We start from the raw sequence: 26,234 nt of genomic DNA on the forward strand, positions 1-26,234 counted from the left end.
GGGAAGGAATGGTAATGTTTAAAGTGGCAACAGTCAGCCCAGACCAGCACAACACAACAGTTTCTTCTCCAACAGCTGTTAGTAGCCTCTTTGCCCATGGTAAGAGCAGTGAACAGTTTCTGCTGCACAAGTGCCCAAGATGCCAAAGTCCAATGCCTGCTGCCATACTGGTGCTCAAATACCAGGAAAGAGGCAATTTATTTGTCCCTCTACTTTCTCCAAACCTTAAAGGCAGACAAAAAAATTCAAACAACAAATGCAAGGTATGAGCACTCTAAAGGTTTATCAGTGCATCTCAAACCCAGGAGCATTTAGAACTAGTGAGATATAAGTTAGGTATTTTTTCCTTTTAACTGAGGTCAAAGAGAAACAGAAGTACCCATGTTGCTGGGTAATTCTGAAACAGACATCTTTTAGCATACCATAATCGCTGATATAAACATCTTTTAAATGCTCGCTTTCCGTTCCTAAGTTGGTAATGAAGAAGGCAACAGAAGGAGAAAATAATCAAAACAGACTTTCACACTGGTAATCTTTGAAAGGGCACAGTTTTGCTGTTGGCTTGCACAAAGCAAGAGCAAGCAAAAACACCATCAGCTTTCACGTGTCAAGCTGTGCTGAAAGGGCAAAAGAAAAGGGATTCTCAAAATGACATATGACAAAAAACCCTGTGTTTCAGATGAGCCAAAGTCCCCGTTTATGTCCAAGTGGTACCATGAGTGACAGATCAGTAGCTCAGGTCTCACAAAGAAAGGTAACAGTCATCGCAAGGAAGGGATCTGCATGTTGGTTAAAGCAAAATGAACAAAGGAATTAATGCCTGGAGATACCATCCTCTCTTTAAAATCTGGTTTAAGGAACAGAAAGTGGTGTTGAAAAGGACGGGTCTGCTGGGTCTTTGCAAAGGTACTTCCTCCTAGATGAGACTATTTGACTGAACTACGCAGTTAGCACAGGAGGTAACTACAGCAGGCTCAGAACTATGCTAACAGCCTGTTTTGTAAGTTGCTTTGAAGAAATTTTAAAGATTAAGAAATAATAGTCTGTCCACCACCACCCGTAATCTGAATGTCTACAGCTGATCAAGAGAAGCACCTGGACTCACCCCGTCTCCACTTTTGCAGCATTACTTTGTAGTAACTATTGTGCAGGGTACGTGCAACATACGCAGCGCAGCTGTGTTTAGCCCCATGGTCACCACCCCGCTCCAAGTCCCAAAAACATCGGCTGATCTAAACAACGTTTCTTGACATTCCAGTGATTTTCCAACTCTGTTTTCCTCTTCGGAGCAAAACCAAGTCTTTCACTCTAGGTCCAGTAGGGACTCTAGAGAAAAAACAAATATTGACTTAGACCACAGCAAGACCAAACGGCGGCACTGCCTTTCTGCGGGAGATCCCATGCTCCCCACCACCCCGGGCCAGGCAGGTCCGCTGCACTCCCCCGGGCGGGCTGCGGCTGGATGGCCAGGCCAGGCCAGCGGACAGAGGCAGAACCCAGGGCAGGGGGTTGGGACACAGCGAGCATCGCTGCTGCGCAGCCCCTAGGAGACAGCCCAGCCCGGTCCCAGCAGAGCACCCACCCCGGCAGCACGTCACTCTCACGAAGCTGCCTGTGCCACACAGGCTGCCCGCTCTGCCCGTTAAGCCAGGGCAGGACCCCCATGCAATTGTACAAAATGAGGCCAGAAGCTTAATTAGTACTTGCCCTGTTCCAGTTGTCAGTCCAAGCTGGACATCAAGGGTTAGGGCTTTCAATTCCAAGTTATTTTACTTTCTTTCTTCCCTCTCATTTTTCTTCCTTATTTAAAGCTCTCTCAAAGTAAAAACACTGCATATGTAAGAGAGAAAAATGACCTTAAAAACCCCTTGGAATCAATGATCAAGAATATAAGGTAATACTGAAATTGCTAAAGCTAGAAAATAAGAATGAAGGTGTCGTGCATTGATTTACACCAAGTTCGTGCCAGAAATGTAGCTTGTAGGTTGCACTCCTAGTTCCCCAGATGCACAAGATGCACAGCAAAGCCAGAATGTTAAGAGGCATCAATGACCCCAAGCACAACAGTTTCCATCCTACACTGCGGCTGAACCACTAAAAGGTGGCCTCACAGATGTCTCAAGACTGGGAACAGTTTTCAGAACTAGCTGCATTCACACACACGAAGAACTCCGGTTCTTCGTTTGCAGGTCTCCTGAAAACCCTGAGCTGTTTTTTTCAGCAGAATCAGCTCTTCCAGGTGTGAGGTACCTGCCATGATGCAGCCAGTGATGTCAGTCAGGATACAGCAACGGGCACTGAAATCCAACACAGTAAATTCAACGATTTCCTTTGACTCTTTTATAAAGATTAACATGTTTATAACCGCCCTGGGCTGCAGTAGTACTGATCCCTGCTGGATGGCACCACTCCTGTACTGGAGCTCAGGGACAGTCAGGCCAGCTTTCACTTACCCAGAAGCAGTGAAAGTGCCCCAAGTACTACAGAAGCATTAGCCCCAAACAACACGCACAAAAATGAAAACAGATCAAATAAGGAAAATCTACTGGTTTTAATGCCAGATTCTAATACCTTACCTTGCAGCCAGCTCTATAATTTTCTGCAACTGGTCCCAGTAACACTGCATGCAGCCATCAGTATACAGTGCCCTCTTTCCTAGCCGAAACAGGAGTTCACAGCTATACTGCTCTTACCTCAAGGTACCCCAAAGCACATATATGACACTGCTCTTACACATCAGCTCTGTGGAAAGCAAGCCGCGTTTGTTCAGCCAGCTCTGTGTGCAGTAAAGATTAGTTCAGATTGATCCTCATCATGCATAATACAATTCTGTTCAAGTTACATCCAGACAAGATATTCATCATTTTTACGAGGACAGACATTTGGAATCAGGATCATGAATCAATGCAGCAACAACATAAAGCACTGACAGGTATTTAGGGCAAACAGAAAAGAGTATCTATTCCAGAGCCGGGGCAGAACAGTTTGTGCTAGCAAGTGTATAAATACATAAAACTGAGAGAACACAGTGATGCATATTAACAACCACACCCGTGAAAAAGAACAAGACTGAAGCACACACCAGGAGCAGTGCTCTGACCCCTTGCTGCACTATTTAGAAGGCTACCCTGCAAAGTACAGCATTTTGGACACACAGTTCCCCAGATGATCACAAACAGCTCATGAATAGGACAGAGAACATCTAGTGACACCATCCAGTGTACCCAGTTAAGATCGCAAATGCAGTGTAAATCACAGGCTCACAGGTCTAAAGCAGGGTCGCCTGGGGCAGGTCACACAGAGCCACATCCAGGCGGGTTCTGAACGTCTCCAGAGGAGGAGACAGCGCAGCCTCTGCGGGCAGCCTGTGCCCGTGCTCCGGCACCCTCCAGGGAAAGGAGTTCTGCCTCGTGTTCAGGTGGAGCTTCCAGTGCTGCACCTTGTGCCCGTTGCCCCTTGTCCTGCCGCTGGGCACCACTGAAAAGAGCCCGGCCCTGTCCTCTTAGCACCTGCCCTTAAGGTGTTTATATGCATTGATAAGATCCTGTCTTAGTCTTCCCCAGGCTGAACAGGCCCAGCTCTCTCAGCCTCCCCTCACAGGGGAGATGCTCCGGGCCCCCCATCACCTCCGCAGCCCCCGCTGGCCCCTCTCCAGCAGCTCCCTGTCTCTCCTGACCTGGGGAGCCCAGCACCGGACACCGCACTCCAGACGCGGCCTCACCAGGGCAGAGCAGAGGGGGGGGATCCCCTCCCCCGTCCTGCTGGCCACGCTCCTCCTCGTGCACCCCGGGACACCACTGGCCTTCTGGGCCACACGGGCACGCTGCTGGCCCATGGGCAACGTGCTGCCCACCAGCACTGCCAGGCCCTTCTCCGCAGAGCTGCCCCCAGCAGCTCAGCCCCAGCCTGCGCTGGGGCGTGGGGTTGTTCCTCCCCAGGTGCAGGACCCTACGCTTGCCTTTGCTGAACTTCACCAGGTCCCTCTCCACCCAGCTCTCCAGCCTGCCCGGCTCTCACCAAATGGCAGCGCAGCCTTTGGTGTATCAGCCACTCCTCCCGGTTAGGTGACATCAGCAACTTGCTGAGGGTACGCTCAGTCCTTCATCCAGGCCACTGAGGAATAAGCTGAACAGGACAGGGCCCAGCACTGACGCCGGGGGAACTCCACGAGCTACAGGCCTCCAGCCAGACCCCGTGCCGCTGACCGCAGCCCCCTGAGCTCGGCCATTCAGCCAGTGCTCAGCCCACCTCACCATCCATCCACTCACCTAACCCAGGCCTCCTGAGCTGACCTGTGAGGGTGTTACGGGAGACAGCGTTACGAGCCTTGCTGAGGTCAAGGGGGACAACACCCACCACACCACCACCCATCTAACCAGCCAGCTCTTCCTTCCCAGGGCTCTCCCAGGAGGGTGGAAGGGGAAGGATCACCAAGTGTTCCTGGAAGGTGACTGCCCCAAGCGGGACCAGTCTCACAGTGGTATTCACAGTTCCTCCTCTGGGTCTCCTCTGCAGTTAGATCTGCCTCCATTTTAATGCAGCTGAGTAAAACAATACCAGCCACACAGCCTACCTGGCAAGCTCATTTCTCTGCTCTATATTCTGTTACTTATTATTTACTTGTCTTTCCACCCTTCTGTCCATGCTGCATAAGCCTCAGGTGATTTGAAAAACCAAAACCCAGCACTTCTCCCCAAACTGCTAAATCACCCCTTCCTCATTCCCTTTCCAGAGAGGCAGTTGACACCCAGCTGCCCGGGAAATGTGGCAGACACAGGCCATGGACACCATGGGTATGACAAAGGTCCACAGCACCGCTCAGTCCTCTACCGATCCGTTGTTGTTACCTGGTCTGCTCAGGGAACCGCAGCACTCAAATTACAAGCAAAACGATGAGAGGTGATCTAGACTTAACCACAGCACACTTATCTGCACCGAAGGTTTCTTACCCACCCCAGCACCCCCCAGACATCAGGCCTAGCAACCCTAGTCTAACATTTTTATTATATAATTTCTACTTTCAAGGCCTGAACTGACAAAGCAAACCTTTGTCAAATACAAAGCATGAAATGACACATCACAGTATGTTTCAAAGTTGGTTTTTTTTACTGCAAGTTCTTTGCAAATATTTTTATAGTCATTACAAAAAAATACCAAAGAAAATTTCAGTCTATCCCATTTCAGAGAGTCATAATTTACAAAAAAATAAATAGCTTTACTCTAAAGAAGACAACTGTCTAGTATTAAGGTCAGCAATATCATTCACAGAAGTCCACATTTTCAGAGCGCCGAGTATTTGGGTCCGTCTGACTTGGTTTGCCTTCTTCCAGCATTTTCCTTTAAAATAAGACTAATCAGGACATGAGAAAAGTAACTTTTTTCTTCCCACAGAAAACTGAACATTCAACACAGATTTTGAAACCAGACTCCATTCTAATTGAATTGTTAGACCCCTCTGACACACAACTTTAAAAACAGTAACACTTTTTTTTTTTTTTAACTACTGTAACAGAACAGTTTCCCCACGAAATTTGAGAGTCAACAGCAGCAGCATGAAGGGCATGTTTCTTCGGTATAAGGCTAATGGTCCTTGATGTGGCAGAGCTTCTATTAAAGCACAGAACTGCCAAAGCCAAGGGTATTACAATCAATGTCATACCAAGCCTGCAGCCTCCGCTCAGGCAAATCCTCACTAACCTAGTCCCCACAGGCATAACCAGGATTCGCCACCCAAGTCTGAATTCCTGAGTGAACTGGGTGTAAGAACAGGTACTGCGCACTGCAACACACCAACTGCTGCACAAATTTGATTTTGAGGTGATTGTCACTCCAGACATGCTAAAATACTGCTTGGAAGTTGACTGTGCTTTTTCATTTTTCACATCAGCACTACTGACGCATTATAGTGAACTTGCTGCTATACACTGTAAACACATGAAACCTTTAGGACAATGCATAGAAGCATTAACCATGTACAGTAAATGCCATAATGAGAAAGTCTGGCACACGTTTCACAAGAAGAAAAATCTTTGGACTATAGTACTATATGCCACAAAATATTCCAAGTGCACCCCACAATAGATGGCTCATCAAATGAGGAATCAGCAAACAAGCAAATAACTAGCATTTGCAAAAATATTTCTTAAAAAAAAAGGGGGGGGGGGGAAACTTCAGAACATAAGAGCAGATGAAAAGAAAAAGCTTTTCTGAACTTCTTCGATCAGTCACTCTGCCTTACATTTGAGCATGTAATGACAGATTTCAGGCAAAAATTAAAAGTCTCCAAAGTGTTTTGCACAGTGTATGTGCTTCTCCTAAAGCTGGCTAAAATCAATACTAAGGAGAGTTAAAAAAAAAAGAAAAAAATTGCATTTTTACGTTACTTCCATCACCGTGCTCTGGTTAACTTCACTAGGTCTGAAACTGAACTGTACGGTTCATACCGGCTCAGGGGAAGTTACAGTTCTCTGAACACATCACCTCCCTCTCCCCCACAGGAACTAATCAAGTTCAAATGCTACACCAAGCCTGAATCTTTGGCCATGCTATAGAAAATGCCTTTTTCCTGAAGTAGGTGGTCTGGACTACCACACTCCACCACTTCTCCTCTGTCCAGGACTAAAACTCTGTAAAACAGGGGAGAGAAAAAGAAACAAAAAGTCACAAGATAATGCAGAAAGCCAACGAACACAGATGTATACGTACAGGCACAAACTGACTGTAGCACGGCCGTTACATGCAAGCGAACACAGTCCAGATCGTATGAATGGACAGAGACTCTCAACTCTGTCCATCCTCACTGCAGAGACTCTGTCTGGTCTATTTTTTATGCAGCACATGTTTATCCAGTCATTTGCAGGCAACCATGAGACTTTGGATTGCGCTCTGAGCCACTCAGAAACTAGGTGACAGCACTTCTTGTCAAGGTGAGTCAGGGCCCCTAAGACCTTTCAGGTTCTAGGATAACCTTTCTATCTATAATACTGTACCACATCAACTTCTGCTGACAAAATAAAGCACAGGCAGTTTATCCAAAACAAACGTGAACTGGAATTAGGAATTTTACAAAGCAAGTTACCACAGTCACTAAAGTCCGCTCACAGTTAAAACACCGCCTTCAGCTACCTCCACTAACAGCAGGCATTGCGGAGGTGCTCACTAAGCCCTTCATGGGTGCTGCTGCATGGTGGTACCCGCTGCCTTGACTGCACTGGGCGCTCATCTGGTGACGGTACCGCTGGTGCTGGGCCTGGCACAGGCAATGCTCCTGTCTCTTGCCTTTTGCTATTGACAGCACAAAGAAAGGTCACAAAAGTACACCCCAAAAATTTTATCACTGCTCACTCTGCTCTCTGCCGTTCCGTGATAAAAAGGACAAGAGAGCTTAAAACTGAAATTATAAGACAACAACTCTGCCCTCAACCACACCTTAGCAAGGCAGCTGAGGATGAGGGAGGTTATATGAACTATAAGCAAAAGTGATGTAAAGAGAAATGTCAAACTTCAGGGAAGCGCAGGACCTGCCTTTTTGATTCCTTATGCTGTCTGTGCCTAGTTTAGAGTATGAGCTCCCTGAAGCTTTGACGTCTCTTCCAGCTCTGCCTAAACTAGGACAAGACCCAGGAACAGACTCCTGTCCTTGCCTCTCTCCCCTTCCAGGTTGGCCGGGGCAGAAACAGCACAACAGCAGTGCGACAGAGGGGTAGAGGAGCTCCCCAGGCCAAGCACGATCAGCGCAAGCCAGAACACACAACCTACACCCATAAAAACAGGAATTCCAGCAGCTCCACCACAGAGAGTTAGCTAAAATGCGCCAGTAAACAAATTTAACACAAAAATGCTTATTTTAGTAGAGCACAATGCTGGTCAAGCATGCCACGTTCTTCAAACAAAAGCAGTATTACTTTACCTTGTGTAGTCCATGATTGTGTTCAGACGATGTGCTATAGTTAATACAGTACATTCTTCAAATTGAGACTTTATTGTTGACTGTATAAGCTTATCGGTTTCAAGATCAACAGCAGCTGTGGCTTCATCTAGAACCAGGATTTTGGACTTCCTGAGCAGAGCTCGTGCCAGGCACACCAGCTGGCGCTGTCCCACACTACAGCGGGGGGGATGGGAGCGGGGGGGGAAAAAGTCAGAACAAGTTTGCAGTATTAATTTTGAAGCCTAGCAATTCCTTGCAAGAGAATACATTACAAATGGTTTCAGCATAACTGCATCAGGCTGATGCACCCAATCAGTGCAGTGTTGAGGACTGGATTTTAAATGGTTTCTGCAGACCAAACGTATCCCTGCTACAGCACAAAAAGCAAGCTAACAGCTTCCTTAGAAAAACTGCATCTGCTGGGCAAGAGCTATAGTAAGTTCAGAGCATCCACTACAAGTTGCAGGCTGCTTCTGCTGAAATCCTTTCCAAGACTAAGCTGTCAAACATCACAGCATTCTGAGTATTGCTTAAATTACTTCAAATTCCCTAACCTGAGAGTTTAAAACATGTTGAATAAAACCTAGTTGTTTGATTGCCTGCTGATGCATTAAGAATTCCCCAACTCCCTCTGCAAATTCTCACACCAGGCGGGGTCAGGGAGCATTGCTATTGCTAGGATCTAGCTACATACTGTCCCAAGTGAGCTTGGGAGTGAGGTTTCTGGGAACAGAAAGTCTAGTTGCAGATGGGAGGGTGCACACACCCCTCTCAGTTCTCATTTAGTTCTTAAGGCAATTTTCACAAACATGGTTCTTTGACGTACCTGAGGTTCTCGCCACCTTCAGCACACTCGTGATTAAGTTTATCAGGAAGGGATGATACAAAGGTTTTCAGGTGAGCCAATTCCAAAGACCTCCAAACATCTTCATCAGAGTGTTGATCAAAAGGATCAAGATTCATACGCAGAGAGCCAGAAAACAATATTGGATCCTAGTCACAGAAAGATGTAATTGACAATGTACACAGAACATGGCAAGTGCTCCAAAAATATTTCTTAGGTAGCAAAAGTAAAACAACACGTCCAGATCCAACTGCAAGCAAGTTAATCTACCGAATTTGGGAGCGAGACCTCATTTTTTCCAGTAAGAGCAAGTTATTCTCCCTCACCCTTACTCCTTATGCCTCTCGGGGGCCTGACCTCTGCAGACTGGCACTCCAGACCTTTCCGTAAGTCAGTGACTCATGAATCCAGAAAAAAAACAACAAACCAAACAAACAAATAAAACCCAACCCCCAAAAAAACCTCATCAGCCAACTTTCTTTTTACTGGGCTACTAAGTTAAAGAACAGGCACTCCCTGCCCAAACTTCTGTCAGCAGGGACTATTAGGTCAACTCTCCACTTCCCAGAGAATTATACCATCTGTAAATATTTCAAAAGTCTTCAGCTGCTGTATTATTTGAATTAATTGATTTTTTTCTTGGACATGGAGAAACACTACTTTAGAAGTACTTTCAACCTAGTAGTGTCAGACCAATGCAAAGTGATCAAATGGAGAAAACAAAGTCCCCCCAGGATTTCCAAAAGAAGTGGTGCAGAAGACCTTTTACAGTGTGCTCACTTGTTTTTGCCAGCATGCTGCAACAGTGATTTATATAACTGCATTTTATGGTCTTACTTTGAATCAGAACGGGCAGGCAATAAAGGCTATGCAATGGTAACAAGATGATTTGAGACTGTGCATCCAGTGCTTGTAAAGCCATATTTCCAACCCATTTGGACTATCAAACCCATAGTTGCTGGGGTCGACTGGGATGGTTATGTACAGGCTTCTGTGACTGAACAGTACCGCATCACGAGATCGTGCCGAAGCCAGACTGCTTTGTGCACAGGCCCAAAGAGTGCATACTGAGCCTGAAGGAGCAACGCAAAATCCCTGTCCCTCACAACTAGCTACACAGTACCTTTGTTGTGTTTCTAAAAAGAATGGAACTATCTAAAGTGAAAGTGGAAATTCATTTCTAGAGAAACTCCCCTGAGGGCTCTCCACCAATGGAAATACTCAGACTTCACTTCCCCTCTACTGGCCAAAAGAGCAATGGTCCCAGTTAATTAAGGGACCCTGGACCCCAATCAGGTGTTCAGCTGGGGTAAGACCTCCCCACTCAGCCTTAGCTGTCTATAAGCACTGAAGCGATCAGCGTGGGGTGCTGACAAAGCCCATGAGTCCAAAGGCCAAGGTTTTGCTTCCAAATCACAACTCGGCCATAGCCAAGCTCCTGCCTGTTACACAGCACAAGAAAATCAAAGCCAGTCTAGGAAAAAAGCTTGGTTTCAAGTCCATGAAAAACCATGCTAAAATGACTCAATTTCATAGCTATAGATCAGAAGAGGAATAAATACATTCCCCCCCAGCACATCACAGAAACAGCACTGTTACAAAACAAGTTCCAGTAATGGCAGGATTTTGCATGTACCTGAGGGATGATGGTGATCTTGAACCGCAAGTCATGGAGCCCTATCTTTGCAATATTAATTCCATCAATAATAATTTCTCCTTCAGCTGCTTCATTAATCCGAAACAAACCTAAAGTTAGTGAGGATTTTCCAGCTCCCGTTCTTCCAACTATTCCAATCTGTTGGGAAGACATACAGGAACCACTTCAGTCCAGGGAAAAATTAAAACCTTTCCAAGTATCTACCTGAAACTGACACACTACCAGAAGGTTGTCATATTTGCTGGGCTATCAACACCCCAAAACAGCACAACAAACTGAGGCTAATCAAAGGGGAAGAAAAAAAAATCACTGGATATGAAAAAAAAAACCAAAACAACCAAACCCCCCCCCCCCCCCCCCCACCACAAAAAGCAGTCTCAAAATCTGCAATCCAGCCATAGAAATTTTCAGTTTTTCTAGAAAGGCAGATGGAATTGGGTAGAGCAGACCAAGGTATCCCTAGTTCATGCTTCACAGTAACAATTGCTAACTTAACATTTATCTTGATAAGCACTGTTTCACACAAATGTTTGGCTTCCCAGTTAGACTGAGGTCTTCACCAATTCTTTGCCTTTTAAAAAATAAACATAAAAAATTGCCTCTGTGGTTTGTTGATATATCTCTTGCCACCTGCCCTTTCTAACCCCTCTTGAAGTAGTATTCTGCCCATATTTGTCAGTAGAATGCACACACTCAGGAAAAAAGCAAATGCCTAGTTGGATACCACAAATCAGGAAGCCAGTAGACCTGCCTTGCAGCTACCTTTTATGCCGCTGTGGAAGATCACACTATTACTGGACATCAGAGAATCCACATAGGACTGGGGCAGGATGCATGTGAGCTCACGTGCAAGGAAGCAGTAGGAGAAACACACACCTATCACTGTCAGTTTGGCCAGATCCAGAGAATCTACTCTGAAGTCCCGTTTTTTCCCTGCGGTCTCACCTTGCAACTTCTACCTCACTAGATCAGGACTTTGCCCCTCTACTTAATAGCTCATTTTCTTGAGACTGTGATTAACTTAATCTCTCTGCAACCTGTGCACCTCTTTGCTCACAGCAAATCAGCAAAATTTCCTGGGAAGGGGAGAAAAGACAAGATAAACCTCACTTCCTTATGAAATCAGACCAAAAGACACTTCACAAGCCCACATAACAGTGTATCTTTATCCCATGATGCAGCACACACCCTGAAAAGCCTAAGAGCCCACTACGCCTGCCAGTTACAGTAAGACTGATTCTACAGAAGCTCTTTGAGTTCTTAAGGACCCCAGACACGTTACAGAACAGGGTTCAACCTCTCTGGCTTACACATGCAGTCTTATGAACTGTAACACCCTACTACAAATGTAGATTCATTACCTTCTCGCCCCCATTTATGGTAACGTTTATGTTTTTCAGAACCAAATCCAAGTCTTCCCGGTAACGTAAACCATAGCCTCGAAACTCAATCTTCCCTTCCTTGGGCCAGGTACTCGCTGGGGCAGTTTGTTCAATACTCCATTCAGCCTGAAAGAACCACACGGAACACATCTAATCAGTTGCTTCTTCAACCAGACATGGGCTCAGAGGCCTCACGGAAAGCAATTAAGAACAATCCTTGTTAGTGTGCAATTTGCAAAAGGAACTGTAACGATGATGGGCAAAGAGGGAAAGTGCCTACCCAAGGCAGATGAAGTGCTGAATGTAGCCAAGGGCTCTTCTATCACAAGTCCCACTTGCTGGATAAGCTTTCACCTTACAAATGGCAGAATCATACTGGCAGAACATGTTCAGATAACCTGCCTGTACACCCACACCACAGTAAAGAAGCCGCTGGGGAAGCCAGACATGCAACTAGAAGCAGTTTAACTGAGGCATAAGCACTAAAAGATTAACAAGCTGGTAAAGTAAACAGCTGCTGCCTCAGCCTCCCACAGAGGTGGAAGATGGAAGAACAAACCCCACTGCATGCACTGCCAGTGCCAAAAAAAAAAAAAAAAAAAAAAAAAAGCTTTTATCTACATAAACACACACCAGTCTGCTACCAGAACCCGAGAAAAAAAATTTAGGAAAGGTTCTCATAATGTTTGGCTGCCAAAATAGTGATTCAGGTCAGGTTCAAGTGACAGGCATGGCAAAGAGAAGCCACAGAAAACTCTGTTCTGTAGCGAAAAGGGGCACAATGACAAATGAAATGAGTTGTTAGGTGATTTGAATCAAAACAAAAATGTAAAACCTCTTTATTTCCCACACTAAGAGTAAAAAGAGAAAGACAAGTAAAGTAAGAAAGAGAATGTTTAAGCATTTAGGAAACAAAAATAAATACTTGTACAGCTCCACTGCTCAGCCAAGGGTGGAACAGCACACCCCCTCAGTAACACCATGTCAGTGGATGTCCCTCAAAAGCACCCAGAGGAACACACCAAGGTACAGCCTGTGCCTAGAGGGAGGGCACGGCCAGCACTCTGCTCCGTCCCACCCTCAGCTCCTAGGACAGGCCCAGCGGCACTCTCCAACCCATTCAGCCAGGTAATGGGCAAGACCTCAGAACAGGGCACTGACTTCTACAGCTGTGGTAGACAACTCAAATGTACCTCCTTCTCCATTTCAGCATATTCTTTGACTCTTTCCACAGCAACAATGTTGGTTTCCAGCTCAGATGACATGCGAACTAGCCAGTTCAAGTACGCTGTGATCTGCAAGAAGAAAAGAAATCTAAAAGCAGTTTATACTAAATTTGTTACCTGCAATAAATAAAAAATACGAAACCACCAAACCACTTCAGGTTCATGGAATGCATAAACACAGACAAGATCTTGGCTAATCAGTGCTGGACTGGAGAAAAGTCCAGATGCCTTTTAATATGCAGGGGATGAGTCATCTTAGCCACATCCCCACACACAGGTGGGTCACAGGAAGAACTACCCCAGCATCTTTGCAAATGTTCCTTAGTCCTTCCTATGTTCCTTAGTTTTCCCTCCAAAGCCATAGCAAGGTTCTGACTTTCTGACGCAGTCTTACAAATCAGAAGGGTTTTGGGGTGTTGATGGGTTTTTTTAAGAGAAAAAGGTAAAATTACCTGCAGTGAATAGGACACCGAGAGGCCAACCAGCCCTGCACTGAGTTTGTTGCGTGCAATCACTGCGAACAATGCTGCAAAGAGGACAATACAGTTCCCCACGTACTCCAGACGGACAGCCAGCCACCTGCAAGACAGAAAAAAGTAATGCGCTGGAACAGGCTGCCCAGAGCAGCTGTGGGTGCCCCATCCCTGGCAGTGCCCAAGGCCAGGCTGGATGGGGCTGGGAGCAGCCTGGGCTGGGGGGAGGTGTCCCTGCCCGTGGCAGGGGATTTTAGAACTAGATGGGTCCCCTCCAACCCAAACTATTCTATGATCTTTCCAGTTATTCACCTATGGAGAATTAGGAATGTGGGCAACCAATGTTTGGTCACACATCTTGTTTTTTTAAAAGATTAGTAATATGGCATCTGCATACTGCCAGTGACACTGGAACTGCAAGATATTTGAGGTTCTGCTCCAGCAACATGCAAACCTAGCGGCATCCAAAATTAATAAACCTTTCAGGTACATAAATTCTGGTCTTAGTTCAGAAAGCAGTTGTGGTTAACATTGGAATAGATGAATCAAAACTTTTAAAAAACATACTGCCCAGAGGTAAGGCAGAAACTCTCAGAAGGAAAAGAAATTCAGAAGTAATCTTAATTCCATTACAGAAGTTTAAGCAAAACACCTGTGAAACAGACATATCCACACAGGCTTCCCTACCCTAGACAAGTATGCCAAGAGCTGCGACTGATAAGGATCACAGGCAGCAGAACCATGTCCTTCCTATAACTGCCTTTCAATAATTCAGCCCCACTGTTACCTGTTTGCAACAATGCTTGGATAATAAGCTTTCTGATTTTCATCCACTTTCATGTCGTTCTGCTTTATGAAACGTTTCTGCTCCTCAAAGGCTCGAATGACACTGACTCCCAGGAGGGTCTCATTGAAGTGAGAATATACAGGAGAACGACTGACAGACTCAAGGCGTTTGAGCTGGCGAGAAGTGGCCACGTAAAATCTCTGCAAATCAGAGTATGAGAATTATGGTTACATCCAGACTGCGTATGAAAAGACAAAGGGAATCACAAGACAGTTCCCTGCCATTTGAGATGTTCATTATAGGGATTCAACTTACATGCAGGAATACACACCTTCTACAACACCTAGAAAGACCATTACATACACTCTGCTGTCTTTAAATAGCTGCCACCACTCACTCTCATGTGACAGCCATTTTCTCTTTTCTCTTCTCTGCACGCTCAGTTCAACAGTATAAAACACACACATCACCACCTTTCAAGTTCACTAATTCAAGAGTCAAGGTCAAACCCCAGCTTCTTTTTGATCTGTACTGGCTGTACTAGATTTCTAAGAGTAAAGCAAGAGCGAGGCAAGCATACCCGGCCTACACAAGACAGGAGTACAAGGCTGCTATCATTTCTCTTGCTCTAGAAACAATATTCTGACAAAACAGGCACATGAGCAATGCACACGTAACCCTCTAAAGGCTACTCTTGTTTGGAAGGCAGTTTTAAAGAAAAGCCCAGATGTTTTCCACATTTGGGCTCTGAGCAACAAGCTATACAAAATTCACCTCAAAATCTGACGGCGTTTTATAAAGTCTGCTTAGGTATTACAGGATTACCTTCTGCACAGAAGTCATTCTACACCTGACAACTGAAGGAAATGCTGTGCTAACATCAGCTACCCAATAAACCATGCAAAGCATAGTCAGTCAAGCATAAGTCGTGTCAAACACATTAAAATCCATCCTAGTGCAGAGTAAGAACTATGTTAAATAACAGAGGATGAGTGACTGCTGGTCCCAGTGCCCCCAGGTAACACCCCTTACCTGCACAAACAAGTAGACAAGTCCCAGAGGTGGAATAATGACAGCAGCTATAGGTGTGGCCAGCAGAATGATGATACAAGCCCCAATCACGTTAAATGTTGAGCCCATGAACATCTTGATGATTGGTGGAATGGTGGAGTCAATAGTATCTATCTCCTTAGAGAAACGATTCACCAGATTTCCACTGGGTGTACGTTCAAAGAAACTCATCGGAGACCTGAGGACACTGTGCAGCAGGTTAAGGTGCAGGTGTCGTGAGGCAAATATTCCCCCTATTGACACAACCATGGAGTAGCCAAACACAGCAATACCTAGAAAAGAAGACTTGTTTTTAACTGATTTCACTTCTCACATAGATTTTCTTCATTTTGTCCTCATGTAGCACTACCACATCTCTACTACAATAATTCTGAGAACTGGCGTTCGCTACAGATAGACTCAGCAAATACATCAAGTATTTAAAAAAATAAAATTTTAAAAAAGTAAAAAAAAAAATATTAGTGAAAACATCGTGTTTCTCTCATGGAATAAGTTGTTCCTCCATTACAGAATTTTGTGTAATATTTCAGCACTTCCACTGAGTAAAGACAATGGAATTTTAATGTGACATTTAGTGTTTATTACAGGATTTTAGGATTTTTCTGGCAATTCTGAAGTGAGGTACACAGGGTTTTAGGTTTCATGGCAAACAAACTTTGACCACAAAGAGGACACGTAACAAAAAGCTGCTGAGCTGGCCTCCCTGCGGTGCCTTGGATGGTCCCTCAAGCAGTTGGAGGAAACGCCATCCCAAACAGCTCAGGCGGGTTGTGGCTGCAAGGGTGGCAGCAAAGCCACAGCCTCCTGTGACAAACCACCCCGCAGACCAGGCTAGCGCAGTCTGTTGGCAGGCCAAGGAGCAATTTCTTGGGTCAGACGTTTTGCCACCAACTGCTCGCTCATCGGCCCCCGCAGATAAAGTTTGTTCTCATTTTCGACACATGAAAGCAAACAATATTCATTAACTGAGTCATTTTATAGGCTGGTTTGCTCGCCTTTTTTTTTTTTTCCTTTAATTCAAGTTTTAAGCTTTCTGTCAAAATCCACATTCAAATCTTTCACAAACTGCTGCTGCAGTTCTGGGGTTACAAGTCACCAAGAGCATTAGAAACATTCTGAACCAGCTAATCTTAAAATAGGTAAGACCAAGCAAACCTTGAGAAATTCCCAGTGCTCCGTACACTCCCAGTCTGACATTTGTGTATTGCTGTGTCCCATTGATAACAGGATCATCTGTCCATAAACTTAGCCAGTAGTTGGAAGCCAGGGAAGCTATATGATTACACATAAAGAGGAAAATGCTCAAGAAAGAGATAAAGAGTCCAATTGCTTTCATGTAGTCCCAGTACACTGTTGCCTTTACCTGAAGACAGAAAGGGGGGGAAAAAAAAAAGGAATATTCATTTTGCAGATCAAGTTTCAAAACCAGCCATTCCCCCTTCTCCAATGCCTATTTAAAGTCACTATCCTTGCATCAGGCCATAAAAAACCACAACAGCTGCACTCTAGAGAGCCACTGCTTGGGAACACAAGCTGCAAAGTGTTCTATGGAGATGTGCCAAACCCAACATCCCTCCAGGGCAGGCACACACATCATCTTTCTGTTGTCTTCCAAGGGAAGGGAACAGTAGGGAGCGAGCTGCCTAAAGTAACACAAAGCACCAGTGGCAAAGCCAAAAACTTCACCGAGGAGTTCCAGGTTTTGGCGTGCTCTTTTTACCACAAGATTAAACAGCCCTTAATTAAACCCGCATGGCTTGTATCCTATGATCTATCTTTAACCAGAGGATTCAAGCAACACTGCTAGGAGGTGTAACTGCCATTTTCCCAGGAACCTCACTCTCAGGTTTCTCAGAAAGCCCTGGGTATCCTGGGATTAGATACTTGTGTCTGCAGTGGAAACTTGGCTTAAATTCATCTGAGTCAATTCCAGCTCTTTACACTGAAAGGCAGATTTCACTAGGTCACCTAATTTGTCATAATCTCCCTCCAAGAAAAAGCTGCAATGTTTTAGTTTCTTCTTTTATACTTTGATGTGGTCAGGCCCATCATCTTAAACAAAAGTTTTGATGTCAGCAGTCTTTCCGCAGGCAAACCTGGGGCTCAGCAGTGGGAGCAGAGGGCACAGCAACACTTCCATGAAACACTACACAACAAGCAGCAAGCCCAAGAATGCACTCAGCCCTTTCTCACGCCAGCTGCACAGCCTTCAAAAGCTATTTTCTTGGGAACACTGGATTTTTCTGAAACTGAAAGCGGGCACAGGAAGCAGGAACAGGAGACCTTACCCTTCCAGTCTTTGCTGTGTCGGCCTCTGTCAGTTTCCAGGAATTCTTTTCAGCAAGTGGCTTCTGCAGCTCTGCTGTGCTGCTCCGGTGCTGTGACTTCCCAGCATCTCTGCTGTATGTTGAAGAGTTACTGAGTTGCCTGTTTGAAGACATCTGTCTTTCAGTCTCAGCATGATACAGGCCAGGTGTTTACTTCAAAGACTTCAACAGCTCCCAGCTTCAAGTTAGTGACTTACATTACTATGGTGATAATCCATCTCCTAACCGGTCATCGTCAGGCTTGTAACAGTAGTTACTAGTGTTTCCCTTCTCCCCTCACGGTGCACTCCTAATCCTCCCTGATGACTTTCAGTTCCCAAGTACCCATCAGATAAAAGTAACAGGCTAGCCCGCCAAAGAAGTCTTGGTTGGGCAATCAAACACCAAAAAGAAAAACATTTGGCCATCACCAACATCAGCCTTTACAAACTCTATCATCATATACACTGCAGCTACTGAAGTGCAAAAAAGGTACCTGCACTGGCATCAAAACGGGCAATTTTACTCTTAGGCACCCATTAGCTTCCAGAAGTACAGTATTCTCTAAAGTGCCATAAGAATAAGGCATAGATTATGAGATGATTTGGGGAAGGTATAATCAGCAATTGCCTTTGGCCTTTCTGAAGCACAACTGCAGCTGCATTAGGTCATAGTAAAGGTGCTCTTGGCACTTCATCCCATCCGACAGCAGACAGATGCAGAAGCTTTGGGAAAGCATATGAAAGCTGGACTAGCCAATACAATACTCTCCCTTTTATGCAAGCCAAACTCACAGTATCTTGCTACAACACAGTAATTTCTTCACATGGAAAGAACAGCATGAGAGTTCTGTGTGAGCAGACACGAATGCGCCAACAGTCTGTACCAGTAGCCAGAGTGGGGCTGCAGCCTCAGAAGTTCATATGCCCAGGTGCTAGCAACTGGGAAGACTGGGATCCAGGGGCAGCTAATAGGCAGACCAAGTGTCCAAGCCCAGCTACTGGAGATGTCCACTTTGTACATACAAATATAATATATTCTCACTAGTGAACCTCCACCCTTTTCAGCCAGAGATAGGAACAGGACGAGGCCATTTGGTGCTGTGTTTGTGCGGGCGCTCTAAGTGCCTGTGATCTTTTTGACTGGCCACGTACATATATGGTGTGTATTTACACTCCAGCACGTTTGCTGGGAGTACATCTTCAGCCTTCCTACTGTTGGAGCCGGAGCCATGGAGCAGCAGCAGCCTTGCCCCTCTCAGGCTGCTGAATCCAGCATGACACATTTTCCTCTAATACCATAAACACCAAATTATTATTTGTTCACAACCAAGTTACAGAGCCGGGGAGAAGAAGAGACCGCACACCTTTGCATCAGTTTTCCAGGGGCTTCATTCACAAGGACTCCATTTTCGGTAGGCTTCCCTTCCTTTCCAGATGGACTATTTGTGTCTGGGGGAGTGAAAAAGTAAACATGAAAATGGTAAGGCGAAGGCAGAGAAAGGTTTCATTTCAATCCTAAATGCCAGGGTGCAGTTCTAATGTGCAAACACAGCAGGGAACCCAAGTAAATATTTACAGGTACTAATAGATAATTGACAAGGTAAACAAATCAGTTTAGTTCCACCCCAACAGGATTAGTTGCAAAGACATGGAACACTTATTTTTCTAGTTTTCTACCAAAGGCAGGTCACTAATAATGATGCAATATAAGGCCATACTTTACGTTAAAAGCATGCAATACCAAGTCACACTATGACTTACTCTGTGGGGCAAAAAACCACTCCACCCACACCTTTCCAAACCACATCTTTTACACAGCTAACTATAAACAAATTATTTTAATTTTAGAACACAAGGAGAAGACATTCTAGTAGATGATGGAATGAAGCTGCTAAGAATGGCAGATGTGCTCTTAACTTTGAGTCTTCCTGCAAAATTAAGCAGGAAGCAACATGCAAAAGCCTGATGCTTTTAGGCAACCATAGGAATCAGATTGATTTAAGCAAGACATCTTTCTATGAATGTCACTTCTCATAGAAAAAAAACTCATTATCCCACACCATCCCATTTGTAACACGATGCAGCACACACAAGACAACTGTCTAAAACACTTCATAAAACCTGTCAGCTTGAAATATTAAGCTTTCTCTGAGCAACTTATTTCAGTATAATACAGTGCCATGAGTAAAACTTCCAGGTTCAAGTTATGACATAATTTTCCTAACGCAAACCAAATGACTGACTCCTAAGAAGTTAACTGTCAAGTAAACGGAACTCTGTTTTTATGCATTAAAGTTAATTCAGAACTTGTAACAAAAATAATTCTGCATTTTAAATCGATTATGCATAGTTTATGCAAACAAAAAAGTACACCTGCATCTATTCAAAAGATATGCAGGAAGATTTGTGTAGATCCAGAGTCTGATGTTTTAATGTTTTTATACTAAAGCAAAATATATGCATAAACCAGTTCATCAATATACACTGTGGACTGCCTGAATATAAAAAACTGTTCTCCCCTGCGTCTGCAAACTAAACACTGGTTCATTACTCTAAAAACCCAAAGCTAAACTGTTCAGTGTGGTCTATAAGGAGAAAAAAGCAGAAAATATGAAACGTTAAAAGTTTCAAAGATTTGGTTCTTACTTTTATTGACATGAATGACAGCAAACCAATATGGGACTGCTGATTGTTCTAAGCACTTGACAGCATTTCTTTTGAAAGGCCCCCATATGAAAACCAGCAAGCATTCCAGCATCATATTGCTTTACAGCATCGCTGAAGTTCTAAACCCACATGAACAAAACAAAACTACAAATAAACCATCCTCCCCTAATAGCTCTTAAATTTGATTTCATGTTGTAAGCTACAAAGATTTCCTGATTATACTGCATTTACCTCTTGAGAACAAAAAATGCTCAAGACTGCCATAGTTAATCTGGCACGTGCACCTAGGGTATAATGAGGGCTCTGTTGAAAAATGCATCCAAAAATCATAAAAGGGAACTGCTGCTGAATACAGAAGTACTGAATTACACGCATGAGGAAAAAAAAAAATATTAAACCAACCAACCTTCAGGGGCTTAATCCTGAATGATGCCTCTCTGGGTACACCCCTAAGCCCAGGGTGCACTTTAGTTTATTTAAAAGCTTCCTCATGGAACTGTTTGAGATAAAGAATTGCTGATGACGAGTTACCTGTAAGCTGACCAACTGTTGTGGCAGTCGCAAGCAAGTACCATGCAAACCAAGCAGATACCTTCTACTGTGCAGCCAAAATTACTCTAATAACAACTCACTCCCTTGTAAGTGAACAGCAGCTACTTATATTACTCCAACATAAGCGCTAATATAAAGCCACATGGCAAAAAAGCAGTTACCTGTTTCCAGAGGTTGAATCGTTCCTTCTAATAAAGGATCTGAGTCTAAAAGTATATGTAATTAACGTTTTCCAGAACACACTCCAACATTTTCAATCCTTACAAACACAAACTCATCCAACTAGCACAACTTAAACCACAAAACCATAAATGCCTGAGGCAGGATCAAATTTGCTGAAACGGACTTCTTTTTAATCCCAAGCCTCATACACAGTCAAAAAGAGACAACATTGAGGCAAAACAAAAAAAAAATCCAAATCAGATGGCTGTGAACAACCAAGAAGCGTCCTTTCTTTCAAGATATGCACTAACGAAGAGAGAACCGAAAAAGCAGACTCTAAAGTGGCCTGGTATTGACAATAACAGAAAAAACCTCACTATGTGCAGGGAACTCCATATGCATTTTCCCCAGTGGTGGGGAAGAGACTTCATTTAAGAATCTTAAGACAAACCCTGACCTTAACATCAAAGATGTAAAGCATAGTGTTTTCAGAGTGGCAACTTTTGTCCACAAGGCTAAGCGTCTCCTCCCACAGCTCTGCTATCCTGCCTTGCTTTAGTTGTGCAACTGCAATGAGAGAAGGAGAGCTGTGGTAGCACAGGTTTACTTAGTTCCATCTACTGTGTAGTCCCCAGTCATCATCCTGCATAGACAGATTAGTAAGAGTGAGATACTTCACCCTTGCAAGCATCTTGATACCCTAAGAGCGCTCATCTTGAATCGGTATTTGCTTCTGCTATTGGGGCAGAGGCTGCAAACAGCTCTTGCTTTAGGAGGGAGAAAGCAAAGGGTTGAATTTTGCTAAAAGTAAAATGAATTTAGGAGGAAGTCAGATTATTACCTGATGCAGACAGGTGTTTCCTGTATTACCACTCTAGTCCGGACTCCACAACATTTGGAAAAGAGCCAACGCATCTCAATATTTAACTCCTGTTCTTTCTGACTCCTTAGAAGACAAACGCGCTCAACCATGGCTACAGGCATCACACAAGCTATCTTGACTATCCAACACTGCTACTAAGCTCAGTTCAGCTTCATGTCAGAAAGAAGCACAACCACAACATACAGGTGTGCTGGGCTTCACTGGGGGCAGTGTTGATTGTGGAAAGCACAATGCTCTTCCTTTGCAGGTATGAAAACCCAACCTATAATGCAGAATTAATTATGAAATACACACTACTACCTAGTGTATAATACAAAGCTATTCAGCAAGAAAGCTTTCTTCCTTTCAAATTCAGCACTTTAAAAATAAATCCAGGGTTTTTTTTCTTGCTGCTACAATTGGGAAGCAATTTATACAGAGGCCAAGCAAGTAAGGCTCTCCAAATCTTACTCCTTTTCCAAAGAGCACATTTCTACTTTGTAGAGGACAGCAGCTGGAATGTGGGGAATTGAGTCTACAAAACTAAAAACATTCAAAGACATTCAAATCGAACAGCTACAAGTGACAGATCAAGGCACTTCCTTTCAAGATAAGCAGATTGTTGAACTAAACCCCACAGTCCAGACCCTTAGTTCTCAGAGTACTTTCACTCCTCTTTCCCTCCAGACTAAAACTGAGTAAGCCTGTTGTGCTGACAATTCTCATATAAAAAATTAACTGAGTAGCCATTGAAAGGTATTTCAACATTTTATCTGACTACAAAGTCAGACAAATGGGGAGACAGCCATCTGAAGCACAGCCCACACAATGTAGGCCAGATTTAGAATTACTAGTTGTACTGTACATCTGTATCTTTCAGGTACTGCAGTCAAGACTAAAGATGAACCAAACAGGTGAAAAATATTTCAACCTTACGGCGCAGCTGTACTTCTGTGGAGCCACTTTTACTCCCCACAAACACTAAAAATATCTCCAGGCTTTTCACAGACAATCGAAAGTTTATGCTGAAGCCATTTGGAAAAAACAACAAAAACTCAACCCTCACACACACATTAAAATAAAAATTAACATCTACTATATTAGTTTGTATGGGAGACAAAGGAAAACGGTCATAAAAAATCTAATCTTAAGCTATTTACTATCTCTACAGCAAGAGGTATTGCAGCAACAGCTACAAGTCAGGGCAGGGGAGGAAGACAACACCGAACACCAAAAAAGAAACACACTCCCAGGGGTCAAGGGCACATCTAATGACTCCAGACCAGTCTGCATAGGCAGAAGTAGTACTGGCATCAGCAAATCAGCCACACTAAACGCCAGAGAAAGAAACAACTTCTAAAAGCAAGAAGAATCTGGATGCTTTTTATACAGCCTGGTAGGTTATTTTGCATGTAGTTCCAAGTTACTTCAGAGAAGATTACCACCACAGCAACAGTAAGGCCTCCATTTCGTGTACCCACGGCTGAAAGCAGCAGCGCTGAATGGGCACTCTCTGTGGCTGAGCAGCTACTGTTGCCACCCTTGTAGCTGCCTTCTGCATCAAGTAGGACCGCTGGGGAAGGGGGAGCTCACACCTCCCCTCTGACTCACACAGGAGCAGCTTTCTGGAGTGGGAAATTTTCCCACTGTCCTGGTTTCGACTGGGATGGAGTTAACTTTCTACTTAGTAGCTAGTACAGTGCTGTACTGGCCCTTATGTGAGAACAATGTTGATAACGCACTGGTGTTTTCAGTTGTTGCTGGGTGATGTGTATACTAAGCCAAGGACTTTGGGGGTTTTTGGGCCTTGCCAGCCAGAGGGCTGGAGGGGCACAAGAAATTGGGAGGGGACACAGACAGGACAGGTGACCCAAACTAGCCAAAGAGGTATTCCATACCCTATGGAACGGGGGAAGGAGGAGGGGACATCCAGCATTGTGGCGCTTGTCTTCCCAAGTAACTGTTATGTGTGATGGATCCCTGCTTTCCTGGGGATGGCTGAACACCTGCCTGCCCATGGGAAGTGGTGAATAAATTCCTTGTTTTGCTTTGCTTGCATGTGCAGCTTTTGCTTTACCTATTAAATTGTTCTTATCTCACCCCTCGAGTTTTACATTCCTTTCCCCCATCCCTCTGGGCAAGGGGGGCATGAGCGAGCAGTAGTGTGGTGCTGGGTTGCTGGCTGGGGTTAAACCACAACACCCACACCCAGCAGAAACACTGTGAGGCTGTGGATGAGGAAGGTAGCAGTACAGCGAGCACACCGCAGGTAACCCTCAGGAATCACAACAGGAGAGAAGGGCTGGGAGGCAATGGGGAGCAGGCTTGCAGCCAAACCTCAGAGGCTGGGCAGGAAGAGAGGCCTTCTCATCCTTGCAGAAGCAGGATGTATTCCAGCCAGAAAGCACCAAACCACAGTTTTCTATTTTGCTCCACCTTAAGTGTTTTCAGGCTGCCAACATGTAGCTTCAGACATAAGAGCCTCCCTTTTAGTGTGTGTGCAGATGCTCTCCAGCTAGCTCAGACTGACTCCCATCACAGATTACTCTGTTTATCCAAGAACCTGTGAGTTTTAATTATATTTAGTGATCTTTTACATATCTGATAAATATTAATATCATCCCTGTGAATCAGACAAACAATGCCTCTATTTTTCGCTTTTTACTGTTGGCAGAAGATCACTTGACCAAAACCCAGAAACAGATCTGCTGCAAAAGAGGCCAACCCTGTGATACAGCAATCCTCTCTGAATCACCAGGGTCATACTGAAGTTAAAAGTGCCTTTTATTAGACAACTGCAGAGAAGCATAGCAAATTATAAAGTGCTGACTCACCTTCCAAAAGAAGATTCACTATTTGAACAGAAAAGTAAAGTAACTTAGTTTAATGTAAAGGACTTCAAAACCTACCATGTACTTGGAAAGGGGAGAAGAACATGGCTATTAAAGGAGGCAAATTTTGTACAAGTCAACTTATTAACTTCCTAGGGAAGTGCAGAGAATTTATTTGTCTCCAGAAATCTTGTACACTGAAGACTGCAACAAGTCTGACTGTGCCCAAAGAAGCTATAGGAGCACCTACAGAAAATACACAGAAGTTAGCCTGATTCTGCTTCCATAAAATCTCTTCCCACAGTGCTTTTCTCAGTGGGAGATCCCACCCATAAAGCACTCCCTGTTTACAGCCAGCATCCACCCAAACCAGCATCCCAGTCTGCAAAGTGACAACTGTGACATATCAAGCGACCTTTCCAAGGGGAGAGCTAGCCTACAGCAGGACATCCTGCCCTTGATCCTCAGCTCCGTATATCACACCCAAATCCAAGTCCCCATCAGGGATAGCTGGATGCATAAGATGGAGCCAGGAGAAGATGCCACCTTCCACATCCAGCAAACAAACTGCTTGTTCACAGCCTCCAAGGGCAGTCTGTGTTGCCAGCCTGGATACCAGAGAGCAGCTTCAGAGAATAAGGCAGACCGTCACAGCCCCTGGCAAAGAACTTCCAGGTGAAGATCAAGAGCAGCCCCCTGCCAAAGGCACCTCTCAACACCTCTTTAGGGCTTCACAGCTTCATCAGTGCAACCAGCTGTGGCACCGTTTCAGTTTTGCCTGTAACAGGCATGCGCGTAGAAGACTAAAAAATGTCTCTGCTTTCCCTCTAGGGAATGGGTGGGAACCAAGGGTTTTCCAAACGGAAGACGAAGGGAGAAGCGGCCTCGATCCCTTCCTTGTTCTGGAGAGCCTGCTCTGCAGCACTCAGCAGCAGGCATCTGCTACCAAACAGGCCTCAAGTGCAAAGCCAACAACTTCACTGGTCAGGGCAGTGCAAGCACTCCTCATACTTTTAGTCATCAGCATATGGAGGAGTGTCAGGAAATCACCACAGGCAAGGCGCTGAAGAAAACAGGCTAGAGGCAAGAGGCTAAGTTCCCCTGTTAAAATCCAATACTGCAAGTGTCCACAGGTTAAAAAAAAAAAAAATATTCTTAAGTATACTCCTATATCAGTGCAGCTCTACAGCTATTCTGTAAAGCAGAAGCAGATGTCAGGGACATCAGCTAGAGAAATGAGCTGTTGCTTCCTCCTCTTCATCTCCAGCAGAATTATCTGCTTAAAGATGCCACATCCTAATAAGCACAGGAAGTGTATTTAAACCCCAGCTGGCCTTTACTTGATCTCACAGCCACCTGATTTTTGCTTTAAGTGAGAAGAATTTTACTACAGATCTGCTCCGCATTTTCCTAAGTTATAAGAACGTATGTGTACTTAATCTCATAACCTTCAATACCCCCAAGAAATAAGTATCTCTAACT

General features: G+C 44.5%; 1 protein-coding gene across 4 annotated transcripts in view; it reads right to left on the bottom strand.

The window, feature by feature from the left end:
• Window positions 1-5,160: 5,160 nt before the first annotated feature.
• The window catches only part of LOC119147101 (multidrug resistance-associated protein 1), a 57,497-nt gene continuing 36,423 nt past the window's right edge, over window positions 5,161-26,234 (bottom strand). For 2 of the 4 annotated variants that reach the window (XM_037385662.1, XM_037385659.1), the window contains exons 20-32: window positions 19,043-19,127; window positions 17,659-17,797; window positions 16,526-16,733; window positions 15,332-15,642; window positions 14,300-14,499; window positions 13,492-13,618; window positions 13,007-13,108; window positions 11,793-11,939; window positions 10,411-10,569; window positions 8,757-8,923; window positions 7,910-8,104; window positions 7,126-7,284; window positions 6,544-6,626 (exon numbers count right to left, since the gene is read on the bottom strand). In XM_037385662.1, the coding sequence (XP_037241559.1) occupies window positions 7,131-7,284; window positions 7,910-8,104; window positions 8,757-8,923; window positions 10,411-10,569; window positions 11,793-11,939; window positions 13,007-13,108; window positions 13,492-13,618; window positions 14,300-14,499; window positions 15,332-15,642; window positions 16,526-16,733; window positions 17,659-17,797; window positions 19,043-19,127 (1,994 nt within the window). In that variant the 3' untranslated portion in view covers window positions 6,544-6,626; window positions 7,126-7,130. Of the gene's footprint in view, window positions 6,627-7,125; window positions 7,285-7,909; window positions 8,105-8,756; window positions 8,924-10,410; window positions 10,570-11,792; window positions 11,940-13,006; window positions 13,128-13,491; window positions 13,619-14,299; window positions 14,500-15,331; window positions 15,643-16,525; window positions 16,734-17,658; window positions 17,798-19,042; window positions 19,128-26,234 lie in introns of those variants that run through there. The other 2 variants (XM_037385661.1, XR_005103947.1) reach the window with 2 other exon arrangements.

This window comes from Falco rusticolus, chromosome 4 (genome assembly GCF_015220075.1).
Source record: "Falco rusticolus isolate bFalRus1 chromosome 4, bFalRus1.pri, whole genome shotgun sequence".
In the NCBI taxonomy this organism is placed as follows: domain Eukaryota; kingdom Metazoa; phylum Chordata; class Aves; order Falconiformes; family Falconidae; genus Falco; species Falco rusticolus.